The 22,159-nt window shown below is 53.2% G+C and overlaps 1 protein-coding gene across 1 annotated transcript in view; it reads left to right on the plus strand.

Moving 5' to 3' along the window:
- The window catches only part of LOC148217326 (olfactory receptor 14A16-like), a 169,692-nt gene extending 148,018 nt beyond the window's left edge, over nt 1-21,674 (plus strand). Inside the window, exon 2 of the mRNA XM_088158733.1 lies at nt 20,583-21,674. Coding sequence (XP_088014859.1) covers nt 20,606-21,538 — 933 coding nt within the window. The 5' untranslated portion in view covers nt 20,583-20,605 and the 3' untranslated portion in view covers nt 21,539-21,674. The remainder of the gene's footprint in view (nt 1-20,582) is intronic.
- Nucleotides 21,675-22,159: the final 485 nt, after the last annotated feature.

Genomic DNA, 22,159 nt, shown 5'->3' on the forward strand with positions numbered 1-22,159 from the left:
GAGTACCCCCTGCTGCCGCCCCAGGCTCTCCTCAAAGTTCCCCCAAACCCTGGCAGTGCCTCCCAGTCGCCCCAGATATTTTTATAGGTCCCCCCCAAAATCCCCAGGGCCCCCCCAAATCCCCAGGGCCCCCCGGCCGAGCCAGAATTCGCCGCTGACGTTGCCGAAGCCGCGGGCGTACGAGTCCCACCCCCTCCAAAACCCCAAAACCCCTCTGATCCCCCAAACCCCAATTTCCATCCCATAAACCCTAGAGAACCCCTCCAGTCCCTCCCAGTGCCCCCCCAGTCCCCTCCCAGTGCCTTTCCAGCACCCCTCAACCTCTCCAATGCCCTCCAACACCCCCTGCGGGACCCCCCCAATTACCCCAAACCCCCTCATTTCCCCCCATAAACCCTGTAGAGCCCCCACCCCCTCCCAGTATCCCAAAGTTCCCTCTCAGTGCCCCCCAGCACCCCTCAACCTCCCCAACACCCCCTGCAGGACCCCCAAGTGCCCCCAAACCCCCTCAGGACGCCCCAGTTGCCCCCACACCTCCAAATTTCCGCCCCAAAAACGCCATAAATCCTCCTCTAAACCCCTGTAGGACCCCCCAGCATTGCTCCCAGTGCTCCCAGTGCTCCCAGTCGCACCAGGCAGCCGCCGCCGTCCGTGTCCATGTCACAGAAGACGCGGAGGGGCCGGGCCGGGTCCCCCCCGAGGAAGATGAGGGTGTCCCGGGAGGGTCCCGGCCCGTTCCGCTGCTCCTCGGCGCAGTCCCGGGGATGGGGGTGCGGGAGTGGGGCTGGGGGGAGCATTGGGGTCACCTCAGACACCCCAAAAAGTTTCTGGGAATTCAGGGGTGACCCCTCCCCAAAATGACACAGGCACCCCCCAATGCCTCCATTCGAAATTTGGGGGTCTGGGTGACACCCCCAGGATCTGAGACCCCCCTAAGATGATCCAGGGGTGGAGCTGTCCCCCCAAAAGACACAGATCTCCCAAAAAAGCACCCAGGGGTACAGCTGTCCCCCCTCAAAGGACACAGTCCCCCCAAAAAAGGGCCCCAAATAACCCCCAAATGACTCCCAAAATCCCAAATAACTCCCAGAAACCCCAAATAACCCCCAAACCCCCAAAATAACCCTCAAATCACTCCCTAAACCCCAAATAACCCAAATTAACACCCCAAAAACCCAAAAAACCCTAAATAACCCCAAATAACCCCCAAATACCCCCCACTTCCCCCAATAACCCTACCCCCATTTTTGGGGGTCCAGGTGCCCCTCCCTCCCCCATAGCTCCCCCCACTCACGAGTGTCAAAGGAGGCCTCCAGGGGGGCACTTTTGGGGTGTCCCCCTCGGCCCCACAGCCGCACCCCATAGCGCCCCGCGGGCTCCAGCCCCCAGAGCTGCTGCGATGTCGCCTCGGGGGGCAGCCACAGGGTCTGGGGGGGCACGGGGGGTTTTGGGGTACCCCAATGGGGACAGCGGGGTCCCCAGGGGGGGTATTGGGGTCTCAAAGGCATTATTGGGGTCCCCCAGAGCTGTATTGGGGTTCCCAGAGGGTCAATGGGGTCCCTCAAGGAGATATTGGGGTGCCATTACCAAAGGAGGGTAATGGGATACCCCGAGGTGTTACTGGGGTCCCAAGCAGATATTGGGGGACACCCGGGCGTTTTAGGTTCCTTTTGGGGGGTCGTTACCTGCTGGGGCCCCCCGGGGGGGCCGTACTCCAGCTCGTAGCCATCGGGGGGGCGCGGGGGGGGTCCCAGTGCAGCCGGGCACTGCGGGGTCACAGCGAGCCCACCCACAGGGTCCCTGGGCCACCTGGGGAAGGACACACTGCTGACATCTACAGCAGCCCCAAATCCCCTTCTGATACCCCAAAAATCACTGTGGTCACCCCAAACCCCCCACCCCCGCACCCCAAACCCTCCCATGGGCCCCCCAGCCCTGCCCTCACACCGTGTCCGATGGACATGGCCCAACTCCCCCAAATTTTCCCCCAAAGACCCCCCCAGTCACCCTCTGCCCCCAGTTTCCCCCAATGCCTGCCAGACCTGTTCCCTCCAGGACCTCCCAGTCCCCTGAATTCTTCCCAGTTTCCCCCAGTCCTCTCCAGTCCCCAACTCCACCCCAATTCCCCCCTGACTCAGTTTCCCCTCATTCTCCAATTTCCTCCCCATTCCCAGTTCACCTCGATCTCCACCAGTCCCTTCAGTCCCCAGTTCCCTCCAGTTCCTCCCAGTCACCCCCAGGCCTCAGAGCCCTCAGTTGCCATCAGTTCACCCCAGTCTCCTGTTTCCCCCAGTTCTCCAAACCTCCCAGTTATCCCCAGTTCCTCCAGTTCCCCCAGTCCCCAGTTCCCTCCAGTTCCTCACAGGCCCAGTTCCCCCAGTTTCCCAAACCCCCCAGTTGTCCCAAGTTGTCCCCAATTCCTCCAGTTCCCCCAGTTCTCCTGCCAGTTGCTCCCAGTGCTACATTGCCCCTAATCACCAGTTTCCCCCAGTCCTCTGGCTACCCCCAGCTCCCAGTTTTCCCAGTTCTCCCAAGTACCCTCAGTCCCAGTTGCTCCCAGTCCCCCTCTAATCCCACTGTTCTCCCTGGTCCCTGAGCTGTCCCAATCCCCCTAAAACTGTTCCCAGTCACCCCAATAACGAATCCCTCATATTCCTCCAGTTTCCCCAAGTCCCTCCCAGTTCACCCCCAGTACCCCCCAAATCCTCCCCAGTGCCCAGTTTCCCCCAGTCTTTGCCAGTCCTCAGCTCCACCCCAGTTTGCCCCAGTTTGCCCCAGTTCCACGCAGTTTCAGCCAGGCCCCACATGACCCCAGACCCCATTTCCAACCTGTCCCCCTTAGCTTATCCCAGTTCCTCCCAGTCCCCAGGTGATCAGAGTCCCTCCAGGAGTTACACTCCCCCAAATCTCCACTCCCCTCCAATCCCTGCTCTCACTTTCCCCTGAATCCCCAAGTCCTCAGTGCCCTCCGAGCTGCCCCTGGGCCCCACTCCCAGCCCTGTCCCCACTCCAGCTCCATTCCCAGAGGGGTCCTGGGGGAATCCCCGCAGCCCCTCACCAGTGGTGGCCTCACTAGAGACGTGGTCGCTCCTTTTGCCTCCCCTCAGCCCATAGAGGTGGAAGCGGTACCGGCGGGACGGGGACAGCCCCGGCACCGTCACCGAGCGGGACTCGCCATCGATGGGCAGGGCCTGGGGCTGGCCCTGGGCATCCCGGTACTGCAGCACAAAGGAGTCAAAGGAGCCCTTGGGGACGCTCCACTGCAGCCCCACAGAGCCTGGGGTGATGCTGGAGACCCTCAGCTCCTCCAGCACCGGCTGTGCCCGAGCGGCCTCAGATGGGGGGTGGGCTCTGTTTTGGGGTCTTCTGAGGGCCAGGGCAGCTCCTCTGGCATGGCTGCAGCTGTGATGGAGAGGGAATAGTGATGGGCCTGGGCAACTGCTTGTCCATCAACAAGTCCATCTATCATCCACCCAATCACCCATCCATCTGTCATCTACCCATCCATCCATCCATCATCCATCCATCCATCATCCATCCATCCATCCATCCATCCATCCATCCATCCATCCATCCATCCACTCATCCATCCATCCATCCATCCACTCATCCATCCAAGCCATATCCATCCATTCCTTCAATCATGTGTCTTTCCATGAAACTTTTGGTTCAACTGCATCTTTTACTTCTCCATCCATTGGATCATCCAACCATCAAATGACTGATCTGATCCTCAAAACCACCGATAAACTGCCCCAACACCCATCATCCATCCATCCATGCATCCATGCATCCATCCATCCATCCATCCATCCATCCTCCATCCACTGTCCATCCACTGCCATTCCATTGTCCATCCATCATCCATTGTTCATCCATCTTCCATCACCCATCATCATCATCCATCCATCTGTCTTGGGGTGACTGTATGATGCCTGTATCCCCAAATCGTCTGTTCTGTTGGTGTTGAATATTAAATTCTGCAACTTTAAGACTGGTTCCAGGAGTGAAGGGGGAAAAGAAGAAGTGCAGAGTTTGTCATCAGAGACTGCACGGGCTCCCCCACATTCCTGCTCACAGACTGTGTTGTCTGCAGTGGACAGAGAGAGAGAGAGAGCTCTCCTTTGCTCTTGGTTAGTTTTTTGGCTAGCTGAGGCAGAGAAACTCCCCGGATTGGTTTTTTTTTTCCTTTTTATTTTTTCCTGGAACTGTTTGAACCGGCTCTGGACTGAAAACCCAGAAGAGCACCGGGAGCTCACACCTGTGGCCCACCAGGCCTGGCCTGGGCATTCCCCAGCACAGGAGGGTCTGAGAACAGACTGAGTGAGCTGGGCAGCCACGGAAAGAACTCTTCTAAATCTGTCATCTCCTCGGAACGGAGAGAGGTTTTGCTGTTTGATATTGTTCATTGTTGTGCTGGGAGGTGTGTTGCCTGTTGAATAAACAGTTTTCTTTTTTTCCACTTCTCTCCAATTTTTTTTTCCTTTTTCCTAGAGAGACCTCATTCAGAGGTTTCCTCCCAGATTTGTACTAAACCAGGACAGGGGGAAATGAAACAAAATTTTGGGCTTTTTCCCACCAAAAATTGGGACTTTTCAGCCCTGAAATTGGCACTTTTAACCCAAAACTTTTTGGACATCAGGTCTACACATTACAATGAATTGAGGTTTTCTTGGAAGTCTTTAAAATCAATGGAGATTTTTAGGGACACCAGGTCTAGCCAAATAAATGCAACAGGGATTTAGGGACACCAGGTCTACCCTATTGAAGTGAAAAAGGGTTTTGGAACAGCAAGTCTGTCCATTAAAGTCAATGGGCATTTTGCAGAAATTTGGGGCTAAAATGGGGAAATTTGGGTAAATTTGAGGGAAATATTGGTCTGAATTCTGGGAATTTCTGCTTAAGGATTGCAGTGCTGACACTCTGGAAGTCTTGGATGAATTCCTGGAAACCAATCCGGAATTCCTGATCCAATACCTGTGACCTGGGGTGGAGCTGTTGCCACCAGATAAGCCGAAAAATCTCAGTTTTCAGCCCAAAGTGTGGGAATTCTGAGTCTAAAAGTGGGATTTTTAGCACCAAGAATTTTGAGACATCGGGTTTACACACTGCAATCAATGGGGATTTAAGGACACCAGGTCTAGCGATTCAACCCAGCAGAGCCACCACCTTCCACTTTAGGCAAGGAGGGACTGGAAAATTTTGAGAATGCCGTGAAATTGTGGGAATTTTTCCTGTGAATCCCTCACCTTCCTTCAGCCTTTCAGGGGGCAGCATCCCAGCCTCGCCCTTCCCAGAGCTCCTGGTGGGCACCAGCAGACGGTGGTGCCAAATGGAGAAGTTGGAGATGGCACAGCTCAGCAGGGCTCTGGCAAAGGTCAGCTTGGCCTCGGGGTCCTGCCTGGCTGCCAGCTCCCAGTGTTGTTCCCAGGCCAGGACTGGGAGGGCACCAGTATAAACCAGTAAGCACTGGGAGCCACCCCTGAGCTCCTGAGGCCTGTGGCAGCAGCTCCCAGAATAAACCAGTAAGGGTAAATGCACCTGCTCTCAGTGCGATCTAGAGGCTCTCAGTGTGGTCTGGGGGCTCCCAGGTTTATACTGGGAGGGCACCAGTATAAACCAGTAATGCCTCATGCACACAAACCCAGTCTCAGTGCAATCTCGAGGCTCCCAGTGCAGTCTCAGTGCTCCCAGGATTATACTGGTTGATCCCCAGGACTACATCCCAATCTAAACCAGTATAACCCAGTATAAACCAGTGACCCCCAGGACCACATCTGTAGAAGTCGGTCCGGAGTTTCCCTCATTTGCCTCACGACCATTGCAAGAAGACCCCGAGGCCCCCCACCCAATTGTGGCCTGGCCAAGGTGGATGCTTGCCAAGGGACTGTGTGCAGGTGCTCGCTGTGCTCCATGGTACACTGCTCTCGAGCAGGCACTAGCTGGAGCAGCAGGTTCTGTACACCTGTTTATTGCAGCAACCCTCACAATGGTCCATCAATCTCCCCACTCCTTGGCCAGAGGCCACTTGCTTTGGAGAAGGACTATAAAAGAGTGGCCCTCTGGGGAAGACTCCTGAGATCTCCCCACGGATGAAGACTCATCTCTTGGCTGGCCCGTGAGGACGCCCGTCTCGTCTGTTGGTAGCTCTTTTCCCATTCCCCTCTTTTTCTCTCTATACTTTGTTTCCTATATCTTCCCCTCTATTGCAACTGAGTTGTTGGCATTCAATAAAAATGCTTTGCTGTGAATAAACTGATTTTGTCTCCCACTGTTTGCCTTTTTGCACCTCTGAGATCAAACGAACCATCATGACCCCCGCCCTGTATTAACAGCGGATCGTGACAACATCCCAGTATAACCCAGTGCAACCCAGCAACCCCCAGCACCCAATCCCAGTAAAAAACAGTTCAACCCAGTAACCCCAGTAACTCCAAGCACCCCCAGCACCCCATCCCAGTATAAGCCAGTGCAACCCAGTATAACTCACAGTTGGCCACCAGGTCCTCCTGGCCAGCAGGGGGCGCTTACACACCCCCATTCCTTCTCCCAGTTCAAGCCAGTAACCCCCAGCATCCCATCCCACTATGATCAAATGTAAACCAGTACAACCAGTACACACAGTGCCAGGTACTCCTGGCCAGCAGGGGATGCTCACACACTCTCTCCCAGTTTAATCCAGTACAACCCAGTGACCCCAGCCCCATCCCAGCACGTCCTGGACCCCATCCCAGCACAAACCAGTACAAACCAATACAAACCAGTACAAACCACTCACAGTTGTGGGGATCAGGCGCTAAGAGGCACTCACACAGCACCAGGTCCTCCTGGCCAGCAGGGGGCACCATGGTGCAGCCCAGCACCCAGCCCCAGTGGTGCCGCTCCCCATAGGATTTGGAATTCACCCCCAGGCACTGCTCCATGAACAAAAGCTCCAACGGCACTCTGAAACCTGTATAAACCAGTATAAACCAGTACAGCCCAGAATGGACCAGTATAAGTTATAAAAAACAGTGAATAACAGTAAAAATCAGTGTAAGGCAAACCAGTATAGACTATTATAGGCCATTACAGACCAGTGCTACCAGTATAAGCCAGTGTTGACTGATACAAACCAGTATAAGTAGTGAAAACCAGTAAAAAACAGTGTAATGCAAAGCAGTAGAGACCAGTAAAAAGCAATATGGACCAGTAAAAAGCAGTATGGACCAGTACAAACCAGTATAAGTGGTGGAAATCAGTACAATGATTCAGGGGGCAGCGCCCCGGCCTTGCCCTTCCCAGAGCTCGTGGTGGGCACCAGCAGCCACAGACGGTGGTGCCAGGAGGAGACGTTGGAGACATCGCAGCTCAGCAGGGTCCTGGCAAAGGTCAGCTTGGCCTTGGGGTCCTGCCTGGCTGCCAGCTCCCACCGTGTTCCCAGGCGTGGACTGGGAGGGCACCAGTATAAACCAGTAAGCACTGGGAGCCACCCCTGAGCTCTTGAGGCCTGTGGCAGCAGCTCCCAGTATAAACCAGTAAGAGTTGATGCAGCCAAACCTGCTCTCAGTGCGATCTAGAGGCTCCCAGTGCGGTCTGGGGGCTCCCAGGTTTATACTGGGAGGGCACCAGTATAAAGCAGTAATGCTTCATGCACCCAAACCCACTTCCAGTGCGGACTAGAGGCCCCCAGTGCAGTCTCAGGGTTCCCAGGTGTCTCGGTTTGAAAGACAGGTATGGTCTAAGGAAAGGCAGGAGCCCCTTTTCTGCGATGCAGAGTGCAACCCCCCTCCCTTTTAATTATTTTAGGTCCAATTCAGACACCTTCAGGCAGGAGATATGGGGATGAGAATAACAGTTCTTTACTGGTATTTAACAAAGCAGAAAAAACAACAACAGCTATAAAAATTGGCAATAGAAACAGTCTAGCTCCGCTCCAGTCCCTTCTGGCCGCAGGCCGTCTCCCTGTGCTGTTACCGGTGCTGTGGGGGCAGGGCAGGTCCCGCGCAGTTGAAGAGGGCTGGGTGATGGCGGCCGCGGCCCAGGGGAGAGAGGGGATGGGGAAAGTTACTCCCCCCTCACGGTGTCGGTCGTGGTGCTCAGCAGAGTGTCCGGAGGTAGTAGGGTGAGCTGGGAGAGCAGCGGAGCGATGTCCAAAGGCAGGGAGCGTGGATCTCAGTGCTGGGATGGCAGGGGAAGATGCCAGAGCAGAGCCCAGGTTGTCTTCCCACTCCAGGAGCCAAGCGAGAGAGAGTCCCCCGCTCCAGACCCCCCTATCCCACCTTTCCTTTTCCGGTTCCCCCCCCCTCCCCCTCCAGCCACCCCCCTACGAGAGAACATTATCTGTCGTTTTAAGGTGTAGCCACAATTACTTAGCATAACAATGGGAGAAAATTCCACAGAAAGAAAAGCGAAGCATTCAACCCCCAGCATTATCCACCCCTGAATTTCTCCCATACTAATATGCTATATCAAATTAAACTGTTACATTATATATACATACATGCAGTTAGAGACATAGGCACAGTACTATAGGTATTTCACCCTAAAACAAGGTCTACTTGGGGTATGCATCTGGTCTCTCCATTCTTTTGCATCACCCACCAGGTGCAACCTGGTCCTTGAGCAAATACAACTCCATGGATGGGATTGTCTTTGCTGGAGGCAGGATTCACCCAAACAGTTTTTTCTAGCATACCTCTCATGTGTACCACTGGAACCTTATCTCCATTCGATATTCCCAAGGGCTCAGATTGGGCAGGGCCTGCTCGGTTAGTGGAACCTCGGGTGTTCACTAACCAGGTGGCCTTTGGTAGATTAATCTCCCAGTTCTTGAAAGTTCCCCCACCCAGTGCCTTCAAGGTGGTTTTAAGCAGGCCATTGCACCGTTCAACTTTCCCTGCAGCTGGTGCATGGTAGGGGATATGGTACACCCACTCAATGCCATGTTCTCTAGCCCAGATGTTTATAAGGCTGTTCTTGAAATGAGTCCCATTGTCTGACTCAATCCTCTCAGGGGTACCATGCCTCCAAAGGACCTGCTTTTCCAGGCCCAGGATGGTGTTCCGAGCAGTGGCATGAGGCACAGGGTAGGTCTCCAACCATCCAGTGGTGGCTTCCACCATGGTCAGTACATAGCGCTTGCCCTGGCGGGTTTGAGGCAGTGTGATGTAGTCAATCTGCCAGGCCTCTCCATACTTATATTTGGACCATCGCCCCCCATACCAGAGGGGCTTCACCCGCTTGGCTTGCTTGATGGCAGCGCATGTCTCACAGTCATGGATAACTTGAGAAATACTGTCCATGGTTAGATCCACCCCTCGGTCTCGTGCCCACTTATATGTGGCATCTCTGCCCTGATGACCTGAGGCATCATGGGCCCATCGTGCTAGGAACAACTCTCCCTTGTGCTGCCAGTCTAAATCTATCTGCGACACCTCTATCTGTGCAGCCTGGTCTACCTGCTCATTGTGTCGGTGTTCCTCATTAGCCCGACTCTTGGGGACATGGGCATCTACATGACGGACTTTCACAGGCAGCTTCTCTACCCGGGTGGCAATGTCTTTCCATTCATTGGCAGCCCAGATTGGTTTTCCCCTACATTGCCAGTTAGCCTTTTTCCACCTTTCCAGCCATCCCCACAGAGCATTGGCTACCATCCATGAATCAGTGTAAAGGTAGAGTTTTGGCCACTTCTCTCTTTCAGCAATGTCCAGGGCCAGCTGAACAGCTTTGAGTTCAGCAAGTTGACTCGATCCACCTTCTCCTTCGGTAGCTTGTGCAACCTGTCGTGTGGGGCTCCATACGGCTGCTTTCCACTTCCGGTTCATCCCCACGATGCGGCAGGAACCATCAGTGAAAAGAGCATAGCATGTTTCATCTGCTGGCAGTTGGTTATATGGTGGGGCTTCTTCGGCCCGGGTCACCTGTTCCTGTTCCTCTTCGTCGGCAAGGCCAAAGTCTTCCCCTTCCGGCCAGTTGGTAATTATCTCCAAAATCCCAGGGCGATTCGGGTTTCCAATACGGGCACGTTGTGTGATGAGGGCAATCCATTTACTCCATGTGGCGTCAGTGGCATGGTGGGTTGAGGGAACCTTTCCTTTAAACATCCAGCCCAGCACTGGCAGTCGGGGTGCCAGGAGGAGTTGTGTTTCTGTGCCAACCACCTCTGAGGCTGCTTGGACCCCTTCATAGGCGGCCAAGATCTCCCTCTCCGTCGGAGTGTAGTTGGCCTCGGACCCTCTGTAGCTTTGGCTCCAGAACCCCAGTGGTCGGCCTCGCGTCTCACCAGGCACCTTCTGCCAAAGGCTCCAGGACAGACCATGGTTCCCGGCGGCAGAGTAGAGCACGTTCTTCACATCTGGTCCCGTCCTGACTGGGCCAAGGGCTACTGCATGAGCAATCTCCTGCTTGATCTGGGCAAAGGCTTGCTGCTGCTCAGGGCCCCAGTGGAAATCGTTCTTCTTGCGGGTGACCAGGTAAAGAGGGCTCACAATCTGGCTGTACTCAGGAATGTACATTCTCCAAAAGCCTATGGCACCTAGGAAGGCTTGTGTTTCCTTCTTGCTGGTTGGTGGAGACATTGCAGTGATCTTATTGATGACCTCACTGGGGATCTGGTGCCGTCCATCTTGCCACTTTACTCCCAGGAACTGGATCTCTTGGGCAGGCCCTTTGACTTTGCTCTTTTTAATGGCGAAGCCGGCTCCCAGCAGAATCTCAATGATCTTTTCTCCTTTCTGAAATACCTCCATTGCCGTATCCCCCCACACAATGATGTCATCAATGTACTGCAGATGTTCTGGAGCTCCACCCTTCTCCAGTGTAGCCTGGATCAGCCCATGACAGATGGTGGGGCTGTGTTTCCACCCCTGGGGCAGTCGGTTCCACATGTATTGCACACCCCTCCAGGTGAAAGCGAACTGAGGCCTGCACTCTGCTGCCAGAGGAATGGAGAAGAATGCATTGGCGATGTCAATGGTGGCGTACCACTTTGCTGCCTTGGACTCCAGCTCGTACTGCAGTTCCAGCATGTCCGGCACGGCAGCACTCAGCGGTGGAGTCACCTCATTCAGTGCACGATAGTCCACTGTCAATCTCCATTCTCCTTCCGATTTACGCACAGGCCAGATGGGGCTGTTGAAGGGTGAGTGGGTTTTGCTGACCACCCCTTGGCTCTCCAGCTCACGGATCATCTTGTGGATGGGGATCACAGCATCTCGATTCGTCCGGTACTGCCGGCGGTGCACTGTTGAGGTAGCAATTGGCACCTGTTGTTCTTTCACCCTGAGGAGTCCCACTGCAGATGGATTTTCTGATAGCCCAGGCAGGGTGTTCAACTGCTTAATGCCCTCTGCTGCCACAGCAGCTATTCCAAAAGCCCACCTGAGTCCCTTTGGGTCTTTGTAATAGCCATTCCTGAGGAAGTCTATGCCTAGGATACATGGTGCCTCTGGGCCAGTCACAATTGGATGTGTCTGCCACTCTTTCCCAGTCAGGCTCACCTCAGCCTCCAGCAGAGTCAATTCCTGAGATCCCCCTGTAACCCCAGCAATTGAAACAGGTTCCTTCCCGACATGTCCTGCTGGTATTAATGTACATTGTGAACCAGTGTCAACCAATGCTCTGTGTTCCTGTGGCTCTGATGTGCCAGGCCATCGGATCCACACCGTCCAAAAGATCCGGTTTTCCCGTGCCTCTCCCTGGCTAGAGGCAGGGCCCCTCTAGCCCTGGTTATTATTTCTCTCCTGGGCATACATACTGGAGGTTCCTTCAAGGGGATCTGACAGATCATCCTCCCTTCTGTAATACCCTGCACCTCCATGGGAGGCTGAGGCTACCCTCACTTTAGTGGAGTTCCCTCTGTTGGTGTTCCCCTCCCTGATTTGGCGCACCCGTGCTGCCAGGACAGAAGTGGGTTTCCCATCCCACCTTCTCATGTCTTCCCCGTGGTCACGTAGAAAAAACCACAGGTCAGCACGTGGGGTGTACCCTCTCTCCCTAGCTGGGGGGCCTTGGGCTCTACTTTTGGGGTCCATGACTCGCACTGGTGCTGCACTGATCTTCCTCACCTCTTCCCTTATCTCCTTCATCTCCTCCTTAAACTCCTCTCTGAGGTCCTTAGCCACAGCAGAGACATGAGCCTGCACTGGGCCAGCCATCATACTCTGATAATTCCCGAGCCTGTTGGCAACACAACCCACTGTCACTTGGTTGGTATCAGCATCAATCATTGCAATAAAGGGGGTATATTGAGATGGGCCCAGGTTTGCCAGATTCCACAACATCTGCCCTGTGCACCTGACCTTGTCAGGGTCATTGTCATGCTGTCCATCCCTCCCAAAGAGCACCTCCATTACTGCCACTTCTCTCAGCTTTTGGATCCCTTCCTCAAGGGTATTCCAACGTGTTCTCTGGTGGTACTCCTGCATTCTTTCCCTGTGGACAAATCTCTCTCTCACACTCATTAAAAGTCGCTCCCAGAGGGAAAGGAGACCTGTCTCCCTTACAAATACCTGGTCCACACCTGAGTCCTGGGTCAAGGCTCCCAAATTCCTTGCCTCAGTACCATCCAGTTGCACACCTGTACCCATAAGGTCCCGCAGTAAGCAGGTTGTAAAAGGCTCACGGCCCCGTCGTACAATGTCTTTTCGCAGGTTACGGAGACTCTCGTATGACAGGGACTCGGTGATGATCTCAACTTCTGGCTCCCCTGCTGGTTGTGAGGGGCCCCCTTCCTGACCCTTATTATCTAGGTGCCTTGTTTTCATCTTAGACTTCCTAGTTTCCACAGGGGCAACTGCTGCTGGCTGTGAGTGCCCTTGCAGTTCAGCTGGAACCTGGACAGATGTAACATCTGTGGGTCCCACTGCTGCACCACCAGAGTCTCCCTCTTTAAGGCAGGGGGAGGGTTTCTCACCAGCTGGGGAGAGGTACTCCTTCAGCATCTGGCCCATCTCACGTATCTCCTTTGCTAGCACCCCCACCCATTCTGGGTGGTTCCTTTCCGAGGTGGGCTGTGGAGCAGGGTCAAACTCTGGGGTAATATCCCTAGTCTCTGGGACAAGATCAGGCTCTGGGGTAACCTCCCTAGTCTCTGGGACAGGATCAGGCTCTGGGGTAACATCACTAATCCCTGGGGTAGGTATCAGGGTTGTTATCCAAGTCAATCTCCCCTTATCTCTGAATGTTAGATAGAACAGGTTTAACAGGGATATAAGCAACACTAGCCACAATATAATGTCATTAGCATTTAAAGTGGATTGGAACCCCTTGAAGACTGGTGGGGTGAACTTCAAAAACCCTGTGATGGGTTGAGAAAAAATTTCACCCGCTGCCACTTCCTCACAGTAAGTACCATTATTGAAGTAGCCCCAGAAACACACACTTAGAGTGTGATAGCTCTGAATCCATGTGGCCATCTTCCAGAGAAAATTAAAAATCCATGAATTCCTCAACTGATCAACCCACATAATAAACTGGATAATAGCCACAGTAACCTTGGTTATGAAACTCATGTTTAAAAAAGGGCTTGCAAATGGGAGAGATATAGCAGTGACCACATGGAGGCCAATCCAGGGTAAGCTGGACAGCATGGTGTCACCTACCACAAGCTTGGGTAATTTAAGAACTGTTATCCCCTTTTCTACCCCTCTATCAATGCCCTCAGGCAATGCCCCACGTTCCGGGCGCCAAAATCTGTCTCGGTTTGAAAGACAGGTATTGTCTAAGGAAAGGCAGGAGCCCCTTTTCTGCGATGCAGAGTGCAACCCCCCTCCCTTTTAATTATTTTAGGTCCAATTCAGACACCTTCAGGCAGGAGATATGGGGATGAGAATAACAGTTCTTTACTGGTATTTAACAAAGCAGAAAAAACAACAACAGCTATAAAAATTGGCAATAGAAACAGTCTAGCTCCGCTCCAGTCCCTTCTGGCCGCAGGCCGTCTCCCTGTGCTGTTACCGGTGCTGTGGGGGCAGGGCAGGTCCCGCGCAGTTGAAGAGGGCTGGGTGATGGCGGCCGCGGCCCAGGGGAGAGAGGGGATGGGGAAAGTGACTCCCCCCTCACAGTGTCGGTCGTGGTGCTCAGCAGAGTGTCCGGAGGTAGTAGGGTGAGCTGGGAGAGCAGCGGAGCGATGTCCAAAGGCAGGGAGCGTGGATCTCAGTGCTGGGATGGCAGGGGAAGATGCCAGAGCAGAGCCCAGGTTGTCTTCCCACTCCAGGAGCCAAGCGAGAGAGAGTCCCCCGCTCCAGACCCCCCTATCCCACCTTTCCTTTTCCGGTTCCCCCCCCCTCCCCCTCCAGCCACCCCCCTACGAGAGAACATTATCTGTCGTTTTAAGGTGTAGCCACAATTACTTAGCATAACAATGGGAGAAAATTCCACAGAAAGAAAAGCGAAGCATTCAACCCCCAACACCAGGTTTATACTGGAGGAGCACAAGTACAAACCAATAAGCACTTGGAGTCACCCCCGAGCCCCTGAGGTCCATGGTGGCAGTTCCCAGTATAAACCAGTAAGGGCAGCACAACCTGAAGTCACTCCCAGTAGGTCACAAGCTCCATCCCAGTATAAACCACTAAGGCCAGCATTCCCAAATGTCACTCCCATTATAAACCAGTAAGGCCAGCTCCCCCAGAAGTTGCTACCAGTGGTTACTAAGTGTCCCCAAGATCCCTCCCAGTATAACCCAGTAAAATCCAAAATACCCCAGTATAACTCAGTAAAAACCAGTATAACCCAGTCAGCCCCAGGACCACATCCCAGTATTAACTAGTATAATCCAGTACAAACCAGTGACCCCCAGCACCCCATCCCAGTATAAAACAGTTCAGCCCAGTAACCCCAGTAACTCCCAGCACCCCCAGCACCCCATCACAATATAAACCAGTATAACCCAGTATAAGTAACAGTTGGCCACCAAGTCCTCCTGGCCAGCAGGGGGCGCCATGGTGCAGCCCAGCACCCCGCCCTGGTGGTGCCACTCCCCATAGGATTTGGGATTCACCCCCAGGCACTGCTCCATGAACAAAAGCTCCAATGGCACCCTGAAACCTGTATCAACCAGTATAAACCAGTATGGACCAGTATAAGTTATAAAAACCAGTAATAAACAGTAAAATCCAGTCTAAGGCAAACCGGTAGAGACCAGTAAAAAGCAGTATGGACCAGTAAAAAGCAGTATGGACCACTGCAAAGAAGTATAAGTGGTAAAAACCAGTACAAAGCAGTGAAAACCAGCATAAACCAGTGAAAAATAAGGCAAACCAGTATAGGCCAGTGTAGCCCAACATAAACCAGTATGAACCAGTACAAACCAGCAAAACCATTAAAACCAGGAACAACCAGTAAAAACCAGTATGAATCAATAAAAATCAGTATAAGGCAAACCAGTATAGACCAGGATAGCCCCGCATAAAGCAGTAAAAACCAGTACAGACCAGTATGGACCTGAACAGACCAGTCAGGGCTCTCCCACTCCCTCCCAGTCCCTCTTTAACCCTTCCCAGTGCCCTCCCAGTATAAACAGTTATAAACCAGTATAAACCAGTAACCACAGACTCCCTTTTAACCCTTTTTTACCCCCTCTAGACCCCTCCCAGTGCCCTCCAGTCCCAACCAGTGCCCTTCCGGCCCCTCCCAGTCAAAACCAGTATAAACCAGTACAAACCAGTATAAACCAGTACACACCAGTCCCCTCCCAGTGCTCCCAGTGCTCGTCTCTGCAGGCTCAAGCAGGTGACCACGTCGGGATTGGCCGCCAGGACTGACCCTGTGAGGGACAGCACCTGGGTGGGCAGCGCCCCCTGCTAGCCAAGTGAATCCCAGTATAAACCAGTATGAACCAGTATAGACCAGTATGAACCAGTATAAATCAGTAAATCCCAGTTTCTTCCCAGTAACTTCCAGTTCCAATAAGAGATAACACCTGGGCATGAGGTGCTCCCTGCTGGTCAGGTAACTCCCAATTCAAACCAGTATAAACCAATATGAACCAGTATAGGCCCAGTAAATCCCAGTGCCCTCCCAATCCCTTCCCAATCCATCCCAGTATATCCCAATAACCCTCCCATGGACTTCTCAGTTCATCCCAGTAACTCTCACTTACCTCCCAGTATGGCCCAGTCACCCTCCCAGTTCAAACCAGTAACTCCCAGTTCAAACCAGTTCCCTCCCATTAACCCCTCAGTTCAAACCAGTGACTCTCCAGTATAAACCAGTAAAGCCCAGTGACCTCTCAGTGACCTCCCAGTATAAACCTGTATAAATCAGTGACCTCCCAGTCCCCCCAATCCCCTCCCAGTTTGTCCCAGTCCATCTCAATCCCTCCCAGTACACACTAGTCCCAAAACAGCTAAAAACCAGTATAAACCAGTACAAACCAGTATAAGCCACTACAAAAATCACCCTTCAACCCAGAGTTCTCCCTCTTCTTAACCCTTGAATCCCATCCCAGTTCCTCCCAATCCCCCCCAGTCCCCTTCCAGTACAAACCAGTACCCCCAGTAAGGCGTCCGTGGCCTCCCAGTACTGCCTCAGTTTCTCCTCCCGCTGCCGGTGCAGGGCTGGTTCCATGAGTTTCCATTCCATCAGGATGATCTCCTGCATTCCATGAGGCCCTGCAGTGTCACTGGGGAGCCTTTGTTCCGTGTGTTCCCATTGTGACACAATGGTCTCCAGCGCTCTGTGAGGCTGAGCCCTGAAACTGTGGACACTTGGTTCCATGAGATTCCCTGTTGTCACTGCCAGGAGAATCCACAAACACCAGAGGTTTATGTCCAAAAAGGAGACAGAGCAGTCCTTCAACTTTATTTGAATAAAGGGAGAGAGTTCACCAGGGCACAATCCCCTGGGGTTTTGTCTCTCCAGGTTTCAGAGGGCGCAGCCTCCTTTTATCCTGAGCTCCCGGCTGCACGTTGCCCTCTTCCTTTCCCCACTGGCCGAGGCACTTGGAAGGTAAAGCCTTCCTGAACATCCTGCCCCATAACCCCCTTGAACCTGGCATTTCCCCCCAAAGTTCAGGAGTTCAGCCTTGTGCAGAGCCTTGTCTGTGTCAGGAGCCAAGCTGGCTGGGCCCGGTAACAAACCTGCTGCCCAAAGTCAGTAGAAATGTTACAACCCATTTCAAACACCTTAACACCCATCCCTTCACCCACCAAATGATTTGGAAAGACATGAGCACACATCTTTCCTCTCACATTGATGGTTCCTGTGCTGGTGACAGTCTGTTAAACCCAGCCTTCAGCCTGAGCTCTCTGCTGTTGCAGTTCCATGCACAGAGGTTGTTGTCTCTCAGCCCTTCCATGGGCAGGCTGGTGTTCAGCCATCTCCAGGACAGCAGGGCCCCACCCCACGTCACTGTGCCCTGGGGAGACAAAAACCATCACTCCAAATGTCCCCTTCTCCTTCTTCCCAGGCATTTGGGCCTGCCAGTGGGGTTTGCTGCTGGGTGCCACAGGGAAAAGGAGACCCCTGTGACACTGTGGGGCCCCATGGAACCAAACATCCATTGTGACACTACAGAACCTCACAGATCCAAGACTGCATGGTGACACTGCAAGGCCTCAGGGAGCTGAGGGTGTCCAAAGGTCTAAAGCAGTTCATGCGTGGCTCAGCCTTGAGAAGAGAAACCTCCCTGGGGGCAGCTTGGGCTTGGCACACAATTAAGAAGGGCGGTTTTTGTAATGGGGAAACTCAGGAGTTTTAGATTCCTCCAGAAAAAGAAAAGGAAGAAAACCATCTCTTTTCCTGAGTGCAGCCAGTTCTCCAAGCAAAGCAGGTCCCAGGTGAGTGAGGACAGACAGGATGGGGTTGGGCAATGTGGGGCAAGGTTGTCCACACTGGCTCAGACCTCAAGGCACAGCTTCTGTGAGCAGGCCAGACCTCCTGAGGAGAGACCCTGCATCAATATCAATCACAGAATGCTGCAATCACCTCTGCTCTAAACAGAACAGTAATAAAATGTACCCTTGAAAATAATAATAAATATTTCTAAGAAGCTCTTGGAAATATTTCTCCATAATGGGATTTGAAAACCTTCTTAATGAACTACCCCAGACCAGAGGGAAATCAAGGCAGAGCCATGGTTTGTCAGGACTTTCTTGATCCCAATCAGCCCCGTGGTGCATTTGGTGCTGAGCCCTTGAACCTCATGGCCTCAGAGGAGATTGGACAAACTTTTCCAGGAGTCCAAATCAGAAGAAAAACCCAAAGTGTCTCAAAGCATTAATGGGTCCCACTGAGGTCCATCCCCAACACAGGATCCTCATGGACTCCTTGGAGGAGAGAACTGGAGGCCAGGATTGCCCAAAACCTTCTCAGAGACTAAGAGAGGAAAGGAAAATCCAAAGTACCTTTAAAACCTTGAGTATCTCAAAGTATTAATGAGCCCCACTGAGTGTCAATACAAAGCTCTCAAGGGACTGATTAAAGCAGATAATTGGGGGCATCACTGCATAAACTACTAAAAGAGTTGGTGTCAAAAGGGAACCTCCAAATACCTTAAAAAACTGAGTACCTTGAAACATTAATGAGTCCCACTGAGTGTTGTTACTGACAAAGGCTCTCAAGGGACTAATTAAAGCAGATAATTGGAGGCCATGATTGCACAAAGATCTCAGAGAACTCCAAGGCAAAAGCAAAACCCAAAGTCCTCTGAAAAACCTGCAGTCCCTGGGAGCATGAAGGAGCCCCCAGGGCCATTCCTGACCAAGGCTCCCCAGGGAGGATGTGGGGGGATGTGGGGGGATGCTGAGGGCAGCACAAGGGGTGCCAGTGGCCAGCCTTGCTGGGGCTGTGCCAGGAGGCCCCAGTGGCTCAGGACAAGGTGTCTCCTCCCAGCCCTTGGTGGCACAGACCCTGCTGTGCCCCAGGGCACCAAGACTTGCCTTCTCTTTGTCCCCACCTGTCATCTCTGCCTCCAATTTCCTGCTCTAACTGGAAATAGGGAACACTTTCTCAGTCATGTCTCACAGTGGGACCCATTAAAACTTCAAGAAACTTCAGTCTTTTAATTTAGATTTTAGTTCTTGAAAAGTTTTTTGAACACTCTCTCAGGGAATGATTATAATGTAAAGCAAACTAAAGCCTCAAGAGATTCATTAAAGTCCTTGTGCTGTGTCTGTGCTGCTGAGCTCGGCTGGGCTCCTGACACAGAGGCAGCTCCCAAGGTAAACCAAGAGAAGCTTCAAAAAGACATTTCTGCTGAGGAGCAGCTCCTCTGCCAGCCCAGCAGGGCTGAGGGCACTGCCTGCAGGCACTGAGGGCACAGGAGCCAGGCACAGACAGGCTCAAGGCAATCAGGACTGGGAAGACATTGAGCTGAGACTGCACTTGGGGAAACATCTTCACAGCCCTGGACATGGTGAGTGTGTGGGTGCAGGGCAATGTCCCCTGTGCTCCTGGAGGCATCTCCTGGAGCCAGCACAGCCCACAGCCTGGGGATGTGTCAGGAGGACTCCCCCAGTTTCTCTGAGGCACAGCAGGAGGAGGAGGAGGATGTGCTGCAGAGCGGGGCTGCCCTGGGTACCGTCAGAGGGACAGGGCAGGACGGCTCCTGCTGCCAGGGACTGCTGCAGGGGCTGAAGCTGGGGCTGCAGCCAGGGCTGCCCAGGGCTGTCCTGCAGAGCAGCTCCTGCAGCCCTCAGGGCTCTTGGCCAGCCCAGCCCATGTGCCACCTGACAGGGACAGCTCTCAGCCTGCCTGGCAGCTCCCCATGCAATGTGGGGAGAAGTTGGAGGTGCAAGGAGCCACCCCCATCAGGGCAGATTCCTCCTGCTGTGGAGATGGTGCTGCATGGCCAGGGCTGCTCTCAGCTTTCTCCTCAAGGCAAGGCAAAGGGGCTGTCAGGTGTGTCTGTGTCACTGACACTCCTGCACTGTCCCCCTGGGCATCAGCACATCTGCCTCACATCTCCCTCACAAAGTGCCTCTTCACACTCCGGTGCCTACAGACAGCAGCAGCAGCAGCACCTTGGCTTGCAGCATCTCAGTTTGTGTGAGCTGCCCTTAAGGCCCTGCTGGCAGGGAGATGGCCCTGGGCAGTGCCCTGTGCTGGGAGGGGTGTGCAGGGCACAGCTGAGCCCCCCGGGCTGGGCTGGGCTCTGGCAGCACTGGAAGGGACAAGGCTTGGATAGAGAGAAACAGCTCCCAGTAGGCATAACTGCAGGCAGCAGAGAGCCAGACCAACATTTGGTATGTCTCTCTCTCTCAATCAGTATAGGGTAAAAAAAGAGTTTAGCGAAAAGTGTTTTGAAATTAGAGCCTTCAAAAAGGTTTCTTTAATTTTCCAGCACATTTGAAGTGTGATGACCTTGAATTAGAGAGAGGTATATTAAGCAAAGGGCAGCTGTATGGGACCAGAAGGTCAGATTGCACTGTGTCAAATATAGCCTTGTTTTCCTTCTGGGCTCCTCAGCATTAGTGTCGAGAAAAAAGCTGACGATGAGGCAGGAACTCAGGAGCAGAAAATCAAAATCAAAAATAAAAGTTTTTAGTCAAGTTCCCCCACAGGAGGAGAAGTAGTTTTGAGAGTATTCCTAATGTAATTTTACAGGATTGTGTCAAGGAACTGTCTCCCAGTTTGTCAATGTGTTCTTTTAACAGCCCACAATGCCCAGAGTGAGGAAATGTCCAACAGCAGCTCCATCAGCCACTTCCTCCTGCTGCCATTGGCAGACACGCGGCAGCTGCAGCTCCTGCACTTCTGCCTCTTCCTGGCCATCTCCCTGGCTGCCCTCCTGGCCAACGGCCTCATCATCAGCGCCGTAGCCTGCGGCCACCACCTGCACACCCCCATGTTCTTCTTCCTGCTCAACCTGGCCCTCAGCGACCTGGGCTCCATCTGCACCATTGTCCCCAAAGCCATGCACAATTCCCTCTGGGACACCAGACACATCTCTTACATAGGATGTGCAGCTCAGCTCTTTTTCCTTCTATTCTTCATTGGTGCAGAGTATTATCTCCTGACCATCATGTGCTACGACCGCTACGTGTCCATCTGCAAACCCCTGCACTACGGGACCCTCCTGGGCAGCAGAGCTTGTGCCCACATGGCAGCAGCTGCCTGGGCCAGTGGCTTTCTCACTGCTCTGCTTCACACAGCCAATACATTTTCCCTGCCCCTGTGCCATGGCAATGCCCTGGGGGGATTCTTCTGTGAAATTCCTCAGATCCTCAAGCTCTCCTGCTCACACTCCAACTTCAGGGAAGTTGGGATCCTTGCTGTTAGTGTCTGTTTAGCTTTTGGTTGTTTTGTGTTCATTGTTTTCTCCTATGTGCAGATTTTCACGGCTGTTCTGAGGATCCCCTCTGAGCAGGGGCAGTACAAAGCCTTTTCCACCTGCCTCCCTCATCTGGCCGTGGTATCCCTGTTTGTTACGACTGGCTTTTTTGACTACTTGAAGCCCCCCTCCATCTCCTCCCCATCCCTGGATCTGGCACTGTCAGTTCTGTACTCGGTGGTGCCTCCAGTCCTGAACCCTCTCATCTACAGCCTGAGGAACCAGGAGCTCAAGGCTGCAGTGTGGACACTGATGACTGGAGGATTCAAGAAAGTGTAAACTGATGGTCAATTTCTGCAAATCATTTGTAAAAAAGTCACCTTTGATAATTCTTGTTGGTTTTATTTTGGAGATTGTTGTTTTTGTTTCACTTTTTTACTATAATCCATTAAAAAATTGCATTGTTCATGCCATTTCTCATTGTCTTTCGACCCACTTTCCCTGTGGCCACAGACTGTAAATAAGGTGCTGTGCTCTTAGTGGATTTAAATGAACTAGTGAACTTAGTGGATTTAAATGAACTAAAGGATCTCTCTCCCAGCAGAGTTTTCTCCAGAGATGCTCCTTTTGTTCCCTTCTCTGGAGCTGCAGCAGCAATGCCTGTGTGCAGAGCTGGGGCAGATCAGTGCTGGCACAGCAGCTGTGCCCAGCAGCAGCAGCAGCACTTGGTGTTGCCAGTGCTGCTCCCGTGCCACTGCCCCGCTGCCCTCCTGGCCCTCGTGTTGCTGCAGGGCCTGAGTGCTCTCGGGGCCAGGCACAGCCCTGGGGGTGGCAGTGCCGGGGCTGCAGCAGGGACAGGCCATGGGCACTGCTGGGGCAGCACTGACGCCTCAGGCCAGGGCCTGGGGGCTCCAGGCTCCTTGGCCAGGCTCTCTCCACAACACTTGGCCAGCCCAATGC

The sequence above is a fragment of the Sturnus vulgaris genome, unplaced genomic scaffold (assembly GCF_052056855.1).
Source record: "Sturnus vulgaris isolate bStuVul1 unplaced genomic scaffold, bStuVul1.hap1 Scaffold_87, whole genome shotgun sequence".
Taxonomy (NCBI): Eukaryota; Metazoa; Chordata; class Aves; order Passeriformes; family Sturnidae; genus Sturnus; species Sturnus vulgaris.